Below are 20,209 nucleotides of genomic sequence, written 5' to 3' on the forward strand. Positions count from 1 at the left end.
GAGGCAGGTACAACGTGGATGGAGGTGGACAAGAAAATAATGTACATGGCATAGAGTACAGTTTTGCAAGTTGTGAACACAAATATGAGCTGTGATTTTTAAATGCTGGTCACTCAAACCATGGCTAGATGGCTTGCTGGTCACAAACTTTCAGAATTTAGTGACGACTAAAAATGCACTTTTTAAATCATAATTTTCAGCCAACTAGTCTCCTACAGTTCAGGGAAATACCAGCTTATCTGGAGATCGAAGTAGATGAGACCACAACAAATCATGGTTAGCCACAGCCATGAGCCCAGAGTTACAAAGGCTCAGTGTCATGATTAATAAACATCTCGCATATGACATATAAATCTCAGAACCAACACAGAAGCTGCCGAGTTGAATCATTTTTTTCTTTAATCTTGGTCAATAAACATGTCTACTAAGGTTGGTGCTTTCACTAAGCTAAAATCTTTCCCATCAACCATCATCAGCCCAACAACCCACAATTGGTGTTTGTTTAAGCTTTAACAATTGTGGAAGTAGGTTGTTTATGACTAAAAAGAATACAAAGGTACTGATTTTGGATTACTACTCAAAACCTTTAACTAGAAATGTAACAGATTTAGGCTGATATTAGGAGCTCCAGGCAGCTTTATCACACTGACAAGCAGCCCCAATACACTGCAAAGCAATGAGTGTATGGAGGAAAGGTCTAAGCAAACAATTCAGAATTCTTATAAAAAATATTGATCGCTTTTTGTCATATAGTTCATATATTCTAAATGCAGTTATCTAGTCTTTATTTAATCAGAACGTAAATGATTTATCTAGTAATAAAAAAAGGTTCATGTTTCTGATAACTCACCTGTCAGATCACTGCTCTCGATGCGTTTGAGGTCAGCATCAACCCAGAACAGTTTTCCTAACTTGTTGTCCAAAGCCAGAGCGACCGGTCTGATCAGGCCAGTGGTGAACAAAGACTCCCTCTCAGTTCCATCCAGACTGGATCTTTCAATCTTAGCTGAGCGCTCCTGCACTGTGGTGAAATACATGTACCTACAAACAGGGACAGTCATGAACAATCCCATCTGCACATAGTGTCACAATAGGTTCAGTCGTACACTTCTAAGCATCAACACTGGCCACATTAACACCAGCCCTCATGCAACAACAGCTGCTGCTAGCGCTGTAGTCAGCAGAAAACCCCTGCCTTCTGTTACCAAGTTTGATGTGAGAAGGGTCCTTAGGGAAGCTAAAAGCAGGAGAGCTGCAGGACCTGACGAAAATCTGGGGTGTGTCCTGAAGTCCTGTGCTAACCAGCTAGCTCCAATGTTTACTATCATCTTTAACATTTCCTTGGCCCAAGCTGGTGTCCCTCCATGTCTGAAAATATCCTCCATTGTCCCTGTGCCCAAAGATAACTGCCCACGGTGCCTCAATGAATATAGTCCCAACTGGATCCTAACCTTCCTCACTAACGGAACTCAGGTGGTTCAGGTGGGGAAAGAAACTTCCAAGTCCCTTCCCATCAGCACAGGTGCCCCACAAGGTTATGTCCTGCGTCCCATTCTTTACAAAATCTACACCCACGACTGCCAGTCCTCTGACAGCTCCACCTCCATCATCAACTTCGTAGACAACACAGTAATCACTGGACCGATCACTAATAACAACGAGTAGACTTGTGAACCAGGTGGAAAATATAACACAGCGGTGCCAGACCAGACCTTCTATTTCTCTGCTTTGGAGAGTATCTTGACTATCACTTCCTGGTATAAAATAATTGTACTGCCTGTGACTGCAGAGCTCTGCAAAGATTGGTGTGCTCAGCTGAACGCATGTTCAGTGCACCTGCCCTCCCCCTGCAGAATATCAACACCAGGAGAGTGAGGCTGAGAGCCCAATACATTATAAGGAACAGGTCAAACCAAAACAAAAGACTATTCAAGCTGCTGAGGTCAGGCAGATGCCTCAGGAGTCTTCTGGCTAAAACCTAAATACTAAAAAAAGGAGTTTCTACCCAAAGGCCATTTGTATATTGAACACACACACACAAATCACAGTAAATGTGACAAACTTTTTATCTTTCTGGACTTTTTCACTTTTTAATTAGAATTACCTGTTTTTATGATAATGTTTTACAACACCTCTACACTTTAATCCAGAGGTGGGCAACCCTGGTCCTGGAGGGCCACTATCCTGCATGTTTTCCTTGTTTCTCTGCTCCAACACATCTGATTCAGTGGTTAAATTACCTATTCATGTTCTGCAGAAGCCTGTTAATCACCCTTTGATTCAAATCAGGTGTGTTGGAGCAGAGAAACAAGTAAAATATGCAGGATGGTGGCCCTCCAGGACCAGGATTGCCCACCCCTGCTTTAATCCCACAGCAATATTTTCATCCTAGACTCTATTTATCTTTTTAGCTTACAAGAATTATTTTACTGCTTTTATTACCTTTACCCATTGCTATAGATTTTTTTGCACTAATTTGTACACCATTTTATTTATTTTAAAATCTATCTTGCGACAAAGTGTCCTTCTGATTTCAATGCATGTTTTACTTTGTAATTCTGTGCATGTGTCGAATAAATTATCTTGAAACTTGGTTGGTCCACATGTAAGAACAAAAAAATATGTTTACCCTTTCTCAGCATTGATCACAATGGCCCTCGGCTTGTCTGTGTCGTCTTTGACAACCACACCTACAATGTGACCATCCATCCTCAAGACATTAATAGTGTTGTTTGTCTCGCATGTCCAGTAAATGTGGCGACTGTAGGGGTCCAGGCTGAGGTCATGAACCTGGTTGTCCACTTGTTGAGGAGCGCTGCTTACAACTGTTGAGGCCTGGAGACATCCACAAAATATTTCACTTGTTTTAGTATCTTTTTTAATTACAAACAGTGTTCCTAACTATTCTGCTTTTTTTGTCCCAAAGGTGGCGCCAACTGTTTAATGTATTGATTTCACTGCTCTGTTATGGTTCTCAGGGTAGATTTTTAATTCAAGGCCTAACATTCTTTGAAGGCCCACTATGTCCCTGCCTTTTCCTGTTGTTGAGAATTGAAGCCACAAAAGCCTGGTTAACAAAAGCTGCCATACATCAGTATGTATCAGTCTGAATAATCTAGAACATGATCTAAAACTTGTACTGGAACCAGCTGATAGGAAGATTGGTACTCGGGTTATACTCTGAGTACTAACTGATCTTGCAAGATCTGTTTTTAAAACTTCGTCTTATTAAAGAATTGTTTCTGTAATCAAATTTGGCATTTCTCTTATTTTATTTTATTCTTTTTTATTTCGAGGTGAGGATAGAGGTGAATGAACTAGCAACCTGTCTAGGGTGTACCTTGCCTCCTGCCCAATGACCTCTGAAGATGGCCACCAGCTCCCTGCGACCATGAACAGACATGCATGACATGCATTCCTTCAAAAAATGCTAATATTTATCCAATTTGTTACTCATTACCTTTTAACCGTTATACACAGTGACTACAACTATTTGCATAGCTCACCTGCTCTATCTGTATCATAGTGAGTCTTACCATAGTTCCATCATCTCTGGCTCGTCGGATGTTCTGTCGTCCATCCAGCCAGTAGACAAGATGGTCAAGGGGGTCGTAGGTCACAGCTCGGGCGTTCCTCGTGATGTAAATCGGCAGGATGATGTCAGGACTCTGTTCTCCTATCACTATCCTGCTGATGCTGGACTTCTGACTGAAGAGCAGAAAACTCGAAGGGGCTGCAAAGAGTAAAGTGGGGTGGGTAGGGTGGGGAGGGATGGTAAGACGGGTTTCGTGTTTTCGTGTTTTCTCTGACAGACAGAAAAAATACCTTTGTGCAAAGAAAATTCTGAAATGCAAAGATAAACAAGTATGGTCAAAGCTGAACCAAGCAAGGCTATAAACAGTGATAATCATCAGAGCTGAGAAACAAGTAACTGAATTGAATTATTTTGCCTTCTACTTAAGTCATTTGTACTCAGTTTGTTACTGTAGCTGAAGCTAACTGTGACATAAGAACAGAAGGGATCAAACATTCATATACCTTCCCAATATTTATGTCTATACATACACATTACTATGCCATACACATACTAACCAAATTATTGAGAGAGTGCCTTGGAGTATCTTATACACAATAAAATGACTGGATTTGTTTTCAAATAATATTCTGATTAAAAGTATTTTTGTTAAATTTATTAACTTGTTTTGTGGGGGTGTAACAAGCATGGGATTTCCAGAGATCAAATCACCAGAAGATTTCTCATGGAGTTGAAAATTGTCTTGTGAACCTTCAGAAAACCTCTCATGACTTTGTCGGGTGAAATTATCACTGAAGGTGTCCCCATCCTTTTTAATTGTTTGTGAGCAGCCTTTCAGACAGAAATGTCAGACACAAAGTCCACACGGTCATGTTAAACTGTGTTGTGAGAGCAGCTTTCTCTGTCCTCCTGCAGCCTCAGCAGCTATGCGCTGAGAGGAAGAGTCTCTGTTGCACATTTATTGAAAACAGAATAGACTTTGCGTTGAGTTCACATGATGATTTGTCCACTTTGAAGATGAGAAAATAAAGTTTGAAGCTCTGGTTTATCTGTTTGACACAAAATCTGTACCAATCAGTGAGAGTCCCCTCTGATCTCCATGAAGGCTGTTTAATTATATCACAACTTTTCAACTGGTCTTTTCTTTCTTCTTCTTTTTTTTTGATAATAAAAGTCAAACTGCAGCCTGAAGTGCAAGGCGGGTTGGGATGATATTCTACATCGTAGAAACTAAGGCCTGTGTGTGCAGATCAAAAAGATATGTACACCCATAGGGTGCGCTATTATTGCTGTTTTAGAGTTTTACCCAGAAACTTCTGAATTGTAAGTCGCACAATTTAAAGCTGTAAATTTACATCCATTTCTGCACAATTTCTTTTTTGCGAAGTTGAAAAATTTGCAAAACCTTCTTTTGACTTCTTCCCAATGGTTCAAAGTTTAATCACCATAAAACTCACCATACTTAACAAGAAGAACATAAGTTATTGAAGTCGAGTAAATATTTTTGAAAATGTGCAAGTTATGCTTACGCAAATGTTTAAGGCTAGTTCGGCCATATCTTGAACACAACAACAGCTGATGAGATGATATTTAAACTACAGTTGGGAGAGCCAATTCTAAATTACTGGACCTAAATTAACAAACATTGACCCATAGGTGGCACTATAATCTAAGAAAAGTGTTAATGCAAAAATGGCTTATTGGATCTTTACAAAATATGGCACAGACTTTCAGGACATGGCCATGAGGTCAAACCTAAAGGGTCCTAATGCTCAAATACATGCAACAAATAAAGTGTTGTATGTATTTGACTGATTTGAGTGACCTTAGCGTGATCTTAGCGAGTGAGCTTACCAAAATAGTTAAAGTTGTCATGGGTGTCTGAGTCTTCTCAATTTAATTTCTGTAATTCTAGAGCACTAGAGTTGTATTTTCACACCTCTCCTGGTGACAGAAAATATTTGAGGCTTCAACCCCAAATGTCCAGGTCTAAAAACCAAACCAATGATAAATAATTAATACAGAACTGGTCTAAATGTGTCTAACTTCACTTCTACAGTTTACTCGAGTGCATTAAACCATAAATGTGGGGGTGGCTGCCAAGGTGGGTACAATGGGTACAACATAAAATGTGCACAGCCTAGAATACAATTTTGCAAACCATACACACAAACATAGGTTGTGATTTTCAAGTACTGGCAACTCAAAACACGACCGCAGAGCTCTTGCAGTTTTGAGTTGCCAACTAAATAGTCTCCGTCAGTTAGATACTAACTGAAGAGTGTGTGACCTCGTCACACTTTTAGTAGAACATTTTGTGATAAAATCTTCAAAAAACATCACACTTAAACTGTGATTATGTAAAAACTGTTTAAGATGTCAAAACGCCAGTTCAGCCATTTAAAGTCCAACTGTCTGTGACCCATTCAAACTACGAGTGATGTTTCTTCTATAAAGTCTGTCTCAGCTGTAGAGCTCCAAAAAAGGCTGTAATGTTGTTTATGGGGACATTTTTCAGTTTTTGTTTTTTTATTTGCAAATTTGATCTACATGGTGATGTTCTGCTGCCAAAAGTCAGCGCACAGGATTCCAGATCAAGTTGCTTGTTTTTATGTAGTTTTTGTATAAACTTGTTTTGAGGTTTAACCACAAGCTTCTGAAGCTGATCTCTGCACGGTGAACTTTAAAGTAGTGGTTCATTTTATTTCACTGCAGAGCCACAATAATAACACAATAATTACAAGTCATCATTTGAAATGATGAAATCAAAGACTCTGTACTTACAGCTACAGTTTTTTCCATTAGGGCTCAGGGTGTAGTGTGAGGCGCAGCGGCACTGGGCACCAGCTGGAGTGGCCAGGCAGAGGTGGGCGCAGTTGCCGTTATTTTGCGAGCATTCGTTGGTGCCATCCTGACGGGAGGAGTGGAACACCAGGATGTCTAGCATCAGCTCCAGCTGACCCTGAGAAAACAGGCATGTGATGGCAAAAGACTCAGCATATGTGGTAATAAAAAATACCTTACTGGTGTTTTTACAATACAGCAATGGGAAAAAGAAACTTAATCTTTTTTCAGATCTAGAGTTTTACGTAACAGGACATAATAAAAATGATAAGGTTTCACCAAGTTTAAACGTGTCATTATTTATTAAACAAAATGGAAAAACTGTGAGGAAAAAAAGTAAGTCCAGCCTTACTGTTTCCACAGGATTTAAGAGCCAGGTGCTGCTGATCAAATGTATTGATTAACTGATAATCATCAGTGTGATCATCTCTATAAAAGCAGAGGTTTTGTCAGTTTGCTGCTCTGGAGCATACAGGTGTGTGTGTGACTGGCCACTGCCCCATACACTGTCAAAATCCAAAGCTGATTGAAATTCTGTGGTTGGACCATAAGAGAGCTGGGCAGAAATCAGTATCTGCAAACACCAATTAAATGAAGCGATTTTGGAAAGAAGAGTGGGCCAAATTTCCTCCACAACCATGTGAGAGACTAAAAAAATTTTCAGGGAAAACTGCTACTAAGAGTCATTGCTCCTGAACTCCTGAAGGAGTTCAGGAGCAATGAACAGTTTTAGTAGCAGTTCTACAACCTGGCTGATCAGGGGCTGGATGCAGTTTTATACTTACAACTTTAACAGTTTGACTTCATTTTTGTTTAATAAATGACATGGTTGCTTCTGTTTTGTGTTTTTGATCACTTGAGGGTAGATTTGAATAATTTGAGAACCTGGCAAAAACCATATCAGCTTTATTATGTCCTGATACGTAAAACCATGGAATTGAAAGACTGTGGACTTTCTTTTTCTCCAATACTGTATGTTTATAGTGATTTTTGTAATGCCTCTCCTTGATTGAAATTATTATTTCTAACTATCTTAAAAGTGGTTTCATACCTGAAGTACCACAGTACGGTTGAGCCCACTGCGTTTGTTGGCCCGTTCAATACTGCGCAGATTAAAATCTGTCCAGTAGATAAAATCCCTGTACTGAGTCAGGCCAAAGGGGTGAGGGAGGTCGTCCACTATGGTCTCCCTTTGGAGGCCTGTCAGAGAAACACATCACGCATATCACATGTATGCATTTGATATAAAGCTTCTATGAACCAATGGACAAATTTTAATGAAACATTTAGAAAGTTATTATTGGATGTGCAACAACAACTAATTGACTTTTGGAGCCAATCCAATTCAAGATGGCTGTCATAGCTTATCAAAATTAGCCAATACAAAAATAACTATAACTGAGTCAATTTTACTGATATTGAGTTAAAATTAGATGTGTAAGCTGATGATAGTCATTCACATCACATGTTCTGAGTGTGACGTCATACAATATCGGATTATATTGTGCATAATGTTATTCTCAAAGTTTGACCAAAACAGCTACACTTTCATCTTTTCTAAGCACAAGATGGTCTTAGATTAAAACTGGCATAAAGGGTAGTGGATGACATGCATTCCTTCAAGGAATGGTAAGCCTGTAATTATTTAAGTGTCATTATCATACTGGTAGTATATTGGTTTTTAATATGTAAAATGCTACCTTGCATGTTGGTGCTTTCAATCATACACGTATCTAGATCAATCCAGTAGAGTCGATGGTCCACATAATCAATGGTCAGTCCATTGGCGCGTCCCACTTTGTCCACCAAGGTTACGATGGTGGTACCATCCATATAGGCTCTGGCTATACGTGGTCGACCCCCCCATTCTGTCCAGTACATGTAGCTGCAGAGACAAAACACTGCTCAAGAATGGGAGACACAAAGTAGAGCAAAGATTGTTTGTTTTTTAATTAATAACAGACTATTTTATTGAGTTATCTGTTCTGGATGGGGAACCAGTCTCCATTTTGTAATTGTGAAGCTCAGTGGAAGAAGACAACTTTGCTTTTATTGCCAACATGCTTACATAATGAGACAGCAACAGCAGATGTTTTCACACAGTAAGTTGAAAGATTTGGGCAATGACATCCTGAAAACACCGAGGAGTCAGTGACACGCTGGCAAGTTGGCACACATATCTACTATTTACGCAGACAGGCAGGTCATCATGTTTAGGGATTTGGTTGAGGATGGTAATGTCTGTTTTGGTAAACAAATTTAACAGAAGTATTCCTCTTACAGGCTGAAGTTACAGTTCTAAAAGCACTAAAATCTTCACTGTTGTTCATAAATTGCTTCCTATCTTCACCTGGCTGGGGAAATACCATTTTAAGGTTCGAGCAAGCATTTTGTAGCAGTGAACCACCACCGCAAAATACTTCTACTGTTTCAAGTTTAAAGCTGAGAAGTTCTGATGTTTAGGCAAAAACTGCTTTTATTTTGAAGCTGGCGTGTGCAGTGATTTTATTTTGAAGGCAAGCACTGTGTTGTTTAGGCCAGAATTTCACTGGGCTGTGATAGTTTAAAACTAGCTAGAGAACAGTTAAAACCTCAACAACATCTTGAAACTATCACAGGGTTCTCAATTTCCTTGCGGAGGTTGCAGAGGAAGACCTCAACGGGACTTAGCAAAGATCATCCATGTTCGGGCTGATTGTTTTAATGTCTTAGCATGGTTGTCATCCAAGGTGAAGGGAGGCTTAAGTTGGGTTAAACTGTGCAGAAAATGAAATATTCACTGAACTGGTTTGCTTTTGAAGAGTGGAAGAACAAGCAATGCATTATTGACTCTTAGATACATAAAAACCTGGATGACTGGATGGGGAATTAAACTAAAGTGAAGATTTATTGTTTGGTTTCCTTAGATAGATAACTTTTACTAATTGGAATTTCATAATGTACTGTATGTAAATGTATTGTTTTATAATGGGAAGTGAGCTGACTGTAATTGAATTTCAGTTTAAATCTGGATCTGAATTGGCTTTATAATTTGAACTTGAGCCACAGTGGTTAGAGCTGTCGCCTCCCAGTAAGAAGGTTACACATGGGTTTCCTTCAGGTACTCCAGTTTCCTCCCACTAACCAAAAACATGCACGTTAGGTTCTTTGGTAACTCTAAAATTGCCCCTAGGTGTGAGTGAGAGTGTGAATGGTTGTCTGTCTCCATGTGTCCCTGTGATGCACTGGAGACCAGTCCAGGGTGTCCCCTGCCTCTCACACAGTGACTGCTGGAGATAGGCACCAGCTCCACACGACAAGCAAAGGAGAAGCGGGTAAAGAGAATGGATGGATTTTAACTTGTTTTTTTTGTTGTTTTTTTTCTTCTGTGTAGTCCCTCGAGATGACTTAATGAACTGGAATAAACTGAACTGAATTTCTGCCACGAGCTGCAGACAAACAGAAATTTCCTAATTATTTTACTACTCTGTGTACCTTGTGCATATAAAACCAAGGGGTGTCAAAAAACAGGAACTTCAATATATTTATAATACAACAGTAATCTTGAATACAAACTGAATTCCTCAATTCTCAAAAGTATTAAATGTATCAATATTACAATATTCCCTGCTGACAACATCCAGAACATAAAAACTCAGGAAAATTAAATACAGAAGCAAGTTTTGATCCTAAAGCAAATACACGTGAGGATGTGCTTGAATTATCGTAAGAGGTTAATAAATATATTCCTTTCATTGTTGTGGTGAATTGTCTGTTTATTTCAATGCAATCAAAATGAAATTATTTCAATCAAAAAGATTGAAATAATTTAATTTGTTGGCCCATATTGGTCGTTAGCACAGTCAAACATTTAAACCAAGTGTTTTTAAGTAAAGAGGTCCTACCCATTAGCTGGGTCCACCGCTAGTGAGCGTGGGTTATCCAGCGAGCGTGGGTTGTCAAGATCCTTAGAGACAAGAACCTGTCGGTATTGGCCATCCAACCGGGCCACCTCAATGCGGTTAGTTCCTGTATCTGCCCAAAAGATGTTACGACCCATCCAGTCAACAGCCATGCCTTCTGGGTAGTCCAGTCCAAACTCTATGACATGTTCTACAGAGCTGCCGTTCAGATACGCTCTGCTGATTTTCTGACGAGGGAAGAAGGAGGAATTTAATGAGAGACAAATCTTTCTTTTAACTGAATTTAAAAGGTGAATTAGTTTCCAGAGCTCAGCCTACCTTTGCCTGTATGTCTGTCCAGTATATTCTCTTTTCGGAAACATCGGAACCAAGAGCTGAGGCCTCTCTAACTCCTGTTAAGGGAATGGCCACATCATTGCTGTTTGTACCCAAAGAAATGCTACGAATGCTGTCCCTGAAGAGAAAAAGAAACACTCTTCAAAAAAAAATTCAAAAGAGGCATGTAGACAAAGTTGATCCTGAGACAATAAACATAAAACTGTGCTGTTTAATACTTTATTACTAGAACATTAGAAAGATCTATATCTCAGACAGACTGTTTTAATTAATATTTTAACTATAAAAAAGTTAACAGCCAAGCATTATATATGATTAGCCAGCTTTCTGGCCAGAGTTTTATTGTAAGATCTTTTTATAATGAAAAACGACAGAGCTGGAGCTGCTTTGGGCAAACCCTGAAAATATTATTGTGATGCTCAGAGTATATGCTGTGAATGACTTTCAGCCACAATCACAATATTTATACATCTATAGACATTTATTTAAAATTTATAGACATTTTTTGTTGGCTAATGTCGATTAGCTGTGGTGGCCATCTTGAATCGGACTGACTCCAAAAGTGAATCAGTTGTAGAGGTACATACAATGATTACATTCTTAGAGTTTCATGAAAAACCCATATATTTGCTCATAGAATATTTTGCTAACAGATAAACAGGGTCAACTCTAACAGTAAATGCTAGTTTTAAGTAAAGAAATCCTGCAATGAGTAGCATTTGGAGCATGTATTGTGAATGACTCAGCTACAACTAGGGGTTGGAGGTTAACATCTATTCTTAAAAGATTCATGGACATAAAAAATTCTGACTAGATTTTCCAATGTCAAAATGCATTTTGTTAATGTTTATTTGTGCTGCCACCTTCAGAGAGTCAACGGCAGTGGCTCAGGAGGTAGGGGACGGCAGTGGCTCAGGAGGTAGGGGTTTGTCTTGTGATCGGAGGGTTGCTGGTTCGAATCCCCCGCTCCGACTGTCTCAGCCGTTGTGTCCTTGGGCAAGACACTTCACCTGCCTTGCCTACTGGTGGTGGTTAGAGGGCTCGGTGGCGCCGGTGTGATGGCAGCCTCACTTCTGTCAGCCCACCCCAGGGCAGCTGTGGCTACAATGTAGCTTACCACCATCAGTGTGTGAATGTGTGGATGAATGGGTGAATGATTGTAGTGTAAAGTGCTTTGGGGTCATTGCACTAGATAAAGCGCTATATAAGTGCATGCCATTTACCTAGTGCATGTCAACCCATAATATGTGTTGGAGATCAGTCTTATCTACTACCACAGCAAATCCTACGTCAATATCTGTAAAACTGACTGAGTAATAGCAATGTTTGTGTTTCTTAGGTCAGTTGGCTATGGCGGCCATCTTGAATCACGTTGATGAAGGCGAGATTAGAAGGTGTACCTGTTGGTGAAGAGCAGGAAGGCCTCTGGCACCACACAGGTCCGGAGATCTGAGAGGAGCTCCAGACCCATGGGGCAGGCACAGCGGACCGCTTGCTGACACCAGAAACAAAGATGGCTGCATCCTCCATTATCCACTGCACAGCCATTTGTACCTGGAAACACATTCAAGTATTTCAGAACTTTTTTTTTAACATGTCATTTTCTTTTTTTGCTTTGCACATTTACTGGCTGTTTAAAAACTCAAGAAAAGTGTCTCACCATATGTCTGTGTGACTTTAGTAGCTTTCAACCCCATTAAATCGGGCAGCTGATCGATGATGATCTCTCGCACGGCAGTGATTTTGTGGACCCGTTCAATGCTGCGCCTCTGCCAGTCAGTCCAATAGATGTAATCACCCAGCAGAGTAAAACCAAAAATGTGATGCAGCTTGTCCTCAATCAAAGTCTGCCTGTTACCGCCGTTCAAATCAATCACCTGACACAGGATGAAGAAATGTTTCAAAGTTAGACAGAAAAATACATTGATATTTTGATCAATTATACAAAAAAACTGGAAAGAAAAAAAAAAAAACCCTCAAATTTCATTGTAAATGAACCATAATATGGGCTGTTAGGAAAACTTATGTTAAGTTTTGCTTCTACCACCAAAAACATGTTGAGATAAAAATCAAATACCCCCTGAGATTGGCTGAAAACAAGATTGAAATTAAGTTAAGAAATGGAATATTTAAAATTATATTTAGAAAAATAGAAAAACTAAAAAATTTCTGAAGAAATGTCTGCAGCTAAAATTCCAACATCCATCTACTTCTCTAAATCCCAAAAGTAATTTGGGACTTCTTTTTGTAATAATCTAAGCTGCCAATAGTGGCTCATTATGGTTACTATGGTAACCACACACGTGTCTGTCAGTCCTTGTCTGCACTCTTATTAAGAGAGGCAGAGAAAGCAGAGCCTCAAACAAACTGTCACTATGTGAAAACTAAGTTGTATTGGGAAAATTTCCAAAATGGGAGAAACAAAACACCAGGTCGTCACAGGTTTATTTTTATTTATCCACAGTGTTTTATGTAAGAGGTATGACAAGTTTAAAAGAGCCTTCACTTCCAGTTTTAAAGAGAAAATTCTAGGCTCAAATACAATGGAAGTCGGTGATTATTTGGGTGTGTTCTCGCTGTACTCTAGGGTGTTTCAGAGAAAACCATAAGTCCTATAGCAGTGACAGGCACACTGAGTAAAAGGAAACAACCTGTGTTCTGATGTACACATTGTATAAGAAATGTAAAGTTTGTGTAAAAAAAGAAAATAAAGAGTTTGTTTGAAAATAATAGAAATTTTAAGAGAATTTAAAAGTTAGAATGTAAAGTCATCAAACTTTAAGTTGAATATTCTGGTAAAACATAAACAATAATTGTTTAAAAACCACTGAAGATATCAAAATACCAGTTCAGATGTAAAGCCCAGGTTTATTTGTGACCTGTTTAAACTTTGAATAATGTTTCTGAAGTACATCTGAGCTGTAGTGCTCCAAAGAAGGCTGGGTTTTACCATTTGTGTCATTAAAATCCTCCTGAATGATTCTCAGGTACTACCACATCAACATTTGGGTCAATATCTGTAAAACTGACTGAGATATAGCCATTTTTGTTTTGCTAACATTGATTAGCTGCAGCAGCCATCTTGAATTGGATTCAATCTGTCAATTTGTTCATGAGATATTTTGCTTAAAAACAGGGTTGAATCCAAAAATTAGTACATTTATTGTGCTAAGACTACATGTTGGGGATTATGCTCAGCTATTATCACACCAAATGTAGGGTCAATATCTGTAAAACTGGCTGAGTTGTAGACATTTTTGTTTCTTATGGTTTGCTGGCTGCAGTGGTCATTGGATTTTTATTGGGTTGGGTCCATAAGTTAATCAGTTGTAAATACAGTTATTGGTTTCTACACATTTTATGATCATATCATAACATATTTTGCCAACGGAACAGCCAAACAAAGACAAGCACACACACAGGCAAAAACATTATTGCCGCTTCACCTTTCAGCAGTGGGTGATAACTATTCAAACAAGAATTCACTCCACACGCTCTGGCATGATTCAGTTCCAAGCCTCACATAAAAATATCTTTGTTGTGATGAAGTCCTAATGCCATGAAAGGTGTGAAAGGAACACTTAATATGACAGGTGGTATACCCATCAACAGTGGGGACTAAGGAAAATAAAAAAAGATATACAAAAGGAACCTGTAAGTGTTCCAAACAAATAAATGGAACATGAAAAGACAGGGCAGGAGGAAAGAAAATAAGAAACATTAGTATTTCCTGTTAAAATACAGTGTGAATGCTGTGTGCTGATTGACATTGCTGAAATGTGTTCTATTTCGTATAGGCTTCGCCCTTTAAGGCTATCGGTAGTGGCTTTATCCTTTCGCGCACAGCACAGCACTAAAAACTTTAGTCCATGCCCACCTGCTGTGTGGGCCCCACCCCAGGTTCGTCTAAATTATAGTGAGGCCGGGCATTTGGCTCCCATTTTTTCTTCAGCTACAGCAAACACTGACTAAAGTGCGAAGAACGCGATAAAATGTCCAGCACCAGCACCATCCGCCTGTGCCCGTCCTGTTAGACCGGCTACATCATGGGGTACGACCGGCATGACATCTGCGAGGGATGCCTGGGTCCCCGCCACGCCGACCTCACCCTAACTCCCCAGTCCTCCTGCTGTTCCTGTGAGCTCCTCTCTTCTGAGGAGAAGCAGAGACGAGCAGCCTTTTTCAAGTCTAGTGCTGAGGAGACTCTTCCCATGGCGGAATACTCGCTGGACGACGCCATCGCCTTTTGCGAAGCGGAGCCGCGCAGGGAATTGGATGATTACTCTGGCAGAGGCGATGCTAGCAGCAGCCCCGTTGCTTCTTCCCAGCTGGAGAGCATGATAGCGGAACCAGGATGGCCAAGCGAATGCTCAGCCGCCTGGGTTCTTCCGACGTCGGCGACCACTCCGCTCCCAGCTGTAGCTGTTCTCCTCCTGGAACGGCATAATCCAGGAGGCCGCTAGCGCAAAGGGACTCTCCGTCCCTCCCCCACCCCGATGGGATGATCTGGCGGGAAGGTTTGGCTCTGCCCCAGCACGTTGCCCTGACCCCATCTGGCCCCACTTCCCAGCTGTGACGTCACACTGGAACAAGGCTCCAGCTGGGCCCACCAAGCTGAAGGCGCCAGTCTCCACCTTCGCCTCTATCACCAAGCAGAGTTTTCCCTCGGTTCCCCCTCTGGAGGCAAGCCTTGCGGAGGTATTAGGGGCAAAGACTTCCCGGACGGACCAGCAACCTGTCCCTCCAGGGAGACACGATCAACTGATCACCAGGTTCACCGACCCTAACCCTAACGCTCCACCAGGGAACAGGCCTTCCCGGCATGCCAACCAGCAACCCAGCGTTTTCCCAAAGGCCAGCAGCAGGCGCCATCCTGGACCAGCCAGTCGCTGGGCGCACGGAGAAAGCAGCCCAGGAAATGACTCCTTGGGGGGAATGTGTGTGATTTTGATGTGTGTTTTGAAATAAAACAGAAACATCTCTTAAAGGGCAAATTCCAGGCTGCCTGTCAGATCAACTAATCTCACAGCAGCCTCTCCTCACACATCCCCCACCCAGAACGAGCTGGTAACCTCTAAGCAGCTGTTTAAGAGGCACCGCAGCTTGGCAAGTTCCACAAAGCACTCTGTCATATCAGCTACAACTGATTCTCCTCAGCAGACCGAGTGCGGAAAAATCCCTTGTTTTTTTGCCAGGGCCCGTCTAACTTTCTGCTGCTTCACCCCACCCACCGCGCAGCGGGAGTAAACGTTCTTTGCCACGGCAGCAACAGCCTCCTCTGAAACGGCGTCTCATTCACAAAAGTGCCGACGCCCCCTCTCAGTGTGCGCAGGCTCACCTCAATACTGACGTGAGCCCGCAGCCTGAGCACAGTACAGAGGCGGACAGAAAGCCCTTTCTGTCTGAGCCCCCCATGGGTCCCCACTGGAGAGTCTCAGATGCGGGTGATGGCGGCAGGGGCTCTCACTTGGCTGACGTCCATGAGAACCATGACACAACACAAAAATGTGCGCCCGCTCTCCGAGCGTTACTCAGAGTGGCAGCGAGTATGTTCCCTGGACAGGTGGATGGATCGACTGATCAGCAGGGGTTACACGCTGCAATTTGCAGCTCACCCTCCACCGTTTAGAGGGATTATAGAGACGGTTCTGTCATCCCCAGAGCAGAACTCGTCTCTCCAGTGAGAACTACAGGAACTCCTGATGAAAAACGTCATTTCCCAAAGGAGAGGAAAACACAGGGTTTAAGCTATTTTCTGGTTCCAAAGAAAACGGAAGGGATGAGACTTATTCTTGATCTGTCCATGTTCAACAAATCGATCATGGAGAGACAGTTGCAGCCTCATTCTATGCTGACAATCAAACAGCTGCTGGAGAACGTTCACCAGAACGACTGGATCACCTCCATAGATCTGAAGGACGCATATTTACACATCCCCATGATCCCAAAACAGAGCATTTCTGCATTTCTCCTTTTAAGGCATCCAGTCTCAGTACAACCGTCTGCCGTTCAGTTACTCTCTTGCCCCACGCACGTTCTCCAAATGCGTGGAGACAGCTCTGCAGCCATTACACATGGCGGAAATGAGAATCCTCTTTTATCTGGACAACCTGCTTTTACTAGCTCGGTCCAGAGAGGAAGCAGCCGTGCAGACTGGAGCGCTCGCGTCACATCTGCTAAACCTGGGTTTTTCAATAAACTGGGAAAAGAGTTACATTCTCCCATCCCAGATAACTGTTTATCTGGGAGTGGAGTTACACTCAATCAATGAGAGCCCGATTATCACAGCCGAGAGCCGACGCTCTGTCTGCTCACCTCCGCCGTGTCAAACCCTGCAGCATAGTAACAGCTCTGTCTGTCATGCAGCTCCTGGGGATGATGCCAGAGGCTCACGTCGTGGTTCCGCTGGGCCTGCTTCACATGAGACGCCTTTGAGATGGTTCGCCCGCCTGCGCATACATCCTATGGGCCAGAAGAGACGGATGATTTCTGTCCCTCCCTCCGTGGGAGCCAATCTGACTCACTGGGGAAACCCCCTTATCCTGTCAGAGGGAGTCCCCTTCAGCAAAACTACGTCACACGTCTCAGTGTTCACAGACGCGTCCCTGTCAGGTTTGGGAGAAACGTGTCTGTCCCAGACGGTGTGAGCACATGGCCAGACCACATGCCTCTCCACATAAATGTGCTTAAAAATAAATGAGCTTCTCACAGTGTGGAAAGTGATTCAGCACTTTGCTCCTCTGCTGCGGGATCAGCATGTTCTGATCCACACAGACAACAGAGTGGCAACAGCCTACATAAACCGTCAGGGATGAGTGCGCTCAGCTCAGCTGTTAGGCGTCGCGAGACAGCTGCTGTGCTGGGCACGAGAAAACTTGCTCTCAATCAGAGCAGTGTACATCCCTGGTGTCCTAAACAGAGGAGCGGACATCATGTCAAGGGGCGGTCCTCGCCACAGGGACTGGAGCCTCCATCACGAGCTGATCTCTCGAATCTGGAGCAGGTTCAGCCGAGCAGCAGTGGATTTGTTCACCACACAGGAGAATGCCCAGTGTCAGCTGTGGTTCTCACTGAGCCCACAGGACGATCCATCGTTAGGAGTGGACGCCTTTGCTCACAGCCCGTAGCCAAAAATGCTCCTTTATGCTTTCCCGCTAGTTCAGCTGATTCCATGGATCCTGGATCGAGTTCGAGAGGAAGAGCTGTCGGTCATTCTCGTAGCTGCCGAGCGCAAACACGCACTGTGGTTCCCAAACCTGCAGCAACTGATGTCGGGCCGGCCGTGGAAACTGCCATGGAAGGAGGATGCACTCCTCCAGGCGGAGGAGTGATCAGGAGTTACCCAGAAATAGGTCAGCATCTCTAGGTCTGGCTGCTGAACGGATCCGCCTTGAAAGGCCTCCAACAGGATGTGGTGCGCAAGCCGGTTCCACCACAACGCTGTACACATCAAAGTGGGCAGCTTTTCAGCGCTGGTGCACAGAGAAAGGCATGGAGGCCATTTCATGTCAGTTAGGCGGCATGCTGTCATTTCTGCAGCAGCTGATGGACAGAAAATTAGCGTTCAGCACAATTAAAACTTATGCTGCAGCTATTTCTTCCTGTCATGAGGGTTTCGGTGACAGAACAGTCTTTAACCACTCACTGATGAAGCGTTTTCTGAAAGGCGTACTGAGGCACAGACACACTAGCCACAGTAGGATTTAGCACTGGTTCTGTGCGCACTGGTTAAAGCTCCATTCGAGCCTTTAGATCAGGCTCCACTTTATTTTTTGTCATTTAAAACAGCCCTGCTGTTAGCTTTGACATCTGCAAAGAGAGTGAGTGATTTATCTGCGCTCTCTGTTGCTCCCTCATGTCTCAGAATTCAAGCTGACGGCAGCTCAGCTGTGCTGCGTCCTAACCCTGCTTTTACTCCTAAAAGCATCACAAGCTCATTCAGATCGAGAGTGATAACTTTGGATGGTTTTTATCCTCCTCCTCATAACTCTGAGAAGGAAGCCATGTCTCATCTCCTCTGTCCTGTGCATGTGCTCTTGTGTTACGTGGCGCGCACAGCTGCACTGCATTCGTGCATTACAGAGACAGCTCTGTAGGACATCCTCTATCCATTCAGTGCCTCTCACATTGGTTGTGTGAGGCTATTTCTGAGGCTTACAGCTCCTCTGGGCTGGATCCTCCAGAGAACCTCAGAGCTTATTCCACCAGGCATTTCATCCTCCATGGCTCTGAATGGAGGAATGAAAGTGCAGGTTATTTGCACAGCAACTTCTTGGTCATCTCCGTGCTCATTTATTCGTTTTTATCTCTGTGATGTCTCCACCTTCTCCATGACCCATTCTGTTCTCAGGGTTCTGATTATTGTTATTTCATGGAGAAGGTTTGTCTTTGTTCACAGAATTTGTGATTAAAACAACCAACTTCAATATTTTATTAGTGACCCCTGCTGAAATGAAGGCAATAATTTTTTTGCCATGTCTGTTTCTTTGTCTGTTTGCAAAATATTTCAGAGATGGATTTTAATGAAACTTTCCAAAAGTAATCATTGGCTGTACCTCTATGACTGATTAACTTTTGAAGTGAACCTAAATGAAGATGGCTGCCAAAGCTATCTGATCAAACACAAAAATAGCTATAACTCAAATAATACTGATTTAAATCTTGGTGTGGAAGAGGTTGAGAGTAGTCTCTAATTTACATTTGGAGCACTAACTGATCGCGCAGATGTTTGTTCAGAATTCTGCCATTAACTATTGGAGTCAACACTGTCTGTCGGTTAGCAAAATATATCAAGAAACACAGGACAAATTTTAATAAAGCTCTCAGAAAGTAATAACCAACTGATTTCATCTACAACTGATTACCTTTTGGTGTCACCCTGATTTAAAACAGTTCATTGACCTTCGGAAACATAAAAATGGCTGTAACTTGCAGATACAAAGCTAAAATTTGGTGTGGTAGTAGCTGAGAGTCATCTACAAATTTTACTCTGAGAACTAATAAATCACATGAGATCTCAGAATGTTGCACGAGATTGTGCGTAATGGTATTTACAAGGTTCGACCAAAACGCTTGCAACACAGTTAGTTCTCCGTTAGACTGCTTTGAAAGGCGGCAGGCAATACGCGTTCCTTCAGGGAATGCCATGTGCTTAATTTTATTCAGTCATCAAACTTTAACTTAGACACTGATAATATTACACAGCGTTTTATTCAGTGAATGATAGATGTAATAAATCTAAATGTGGACTAATGGTGTTGTTCCTGTGACGGGCAGCTGTGAACCCCAGTTTCTACTTTGTGAAAGCTCATTTAAATATCCATTCAGAGAAAGGGGTTAACAAAATACATACAAAAATTTTCTCAGATGATCAAGTCTACATCTGTAATAATATGCATTTATCTTTATGTCCCTAGTTCCAATGCTGTTTCAGTAAAAAAATGGTAACTGTAATGTTATACCACAATGAGCGAAGAAAATATTCATAAGAAATCCATAACTCTTCCAAAAATCACCAAAATATTCTCTAATGACCATGCCTACACGTGGAATAATATTCTTTTATTTCTATGTTACTGGATTGAACACATTC

The 20,209-nt window shown here is 42.0% G+C and overlaps 1 protein-coding gene across 1 annotated transcript in view; it reads right to left on the minus strand.

Moving 5' to 3' along the window:
* The window catches only part of lrp5 (low density lipoprotein receptor-related protein 5), a 76,115-nt gene that overhangs the window by 13,032 nt on the left and 42,874 nt on the right, over window positions 1-20,209 (minus strand). Inside the window, exons 12-21 of the mRNA XM_017433910.3 lie at window positions 12,278-12,494; window positions 12,018-12,171; window positions 10,600-10,735; window positions 10,264-10,508; window positions 8,080-8,264; window positions 7,431-7,579; window positions 6,320-6,497; window positions 3,537-3,733; window positions 2,630-2,835; window positions 851-1,041 (exon numbers count right to left, since the gene is read on the minus strand). Of these exons, the coding sequence (XP_017289399.1) occupies window positions 851-1,041; window positions 2,630-2,835; window positions 3,537-3,733; window positions 6,320-6,497; window positions 7,431-7,579; window positions 8,080-8,264; window positions 10,264-10,508; window positions 10,600-10,735; window positions 12,018-12,171; window positions 12,278-12,494 (1,858 nt within the window). The remainder of the gene's footprint in view (window positions 1-850; window positions 1,042-2,629; window positions 2,836-3,536; window positions 3,734-6,319; window positions 6,498-7,430; window positions 7,580-8,079; window positions 8,265-10,263; window positions 10,509-10,599; window positions 10,736-12,017; window positions 12,172-12,277; window positions 12,495-20,209) is intronic.

Source organism: Kryptolebias marmoratus, linkage group LG11 (genome assembly GCF_001649575.2).
Source record: "Kryptolebias marmoratus isolate JLee-2015 linkage group LG11, ASM164957v2, whole genome shotgun sequence".
NCBI classification, from domain to species: Eukaryota; Metazoa; Chordata; class Actinopteri; order Cyprinodontiformes; family Rivulidae; genus Kryptolebias; species Kryptolebias marmoratus.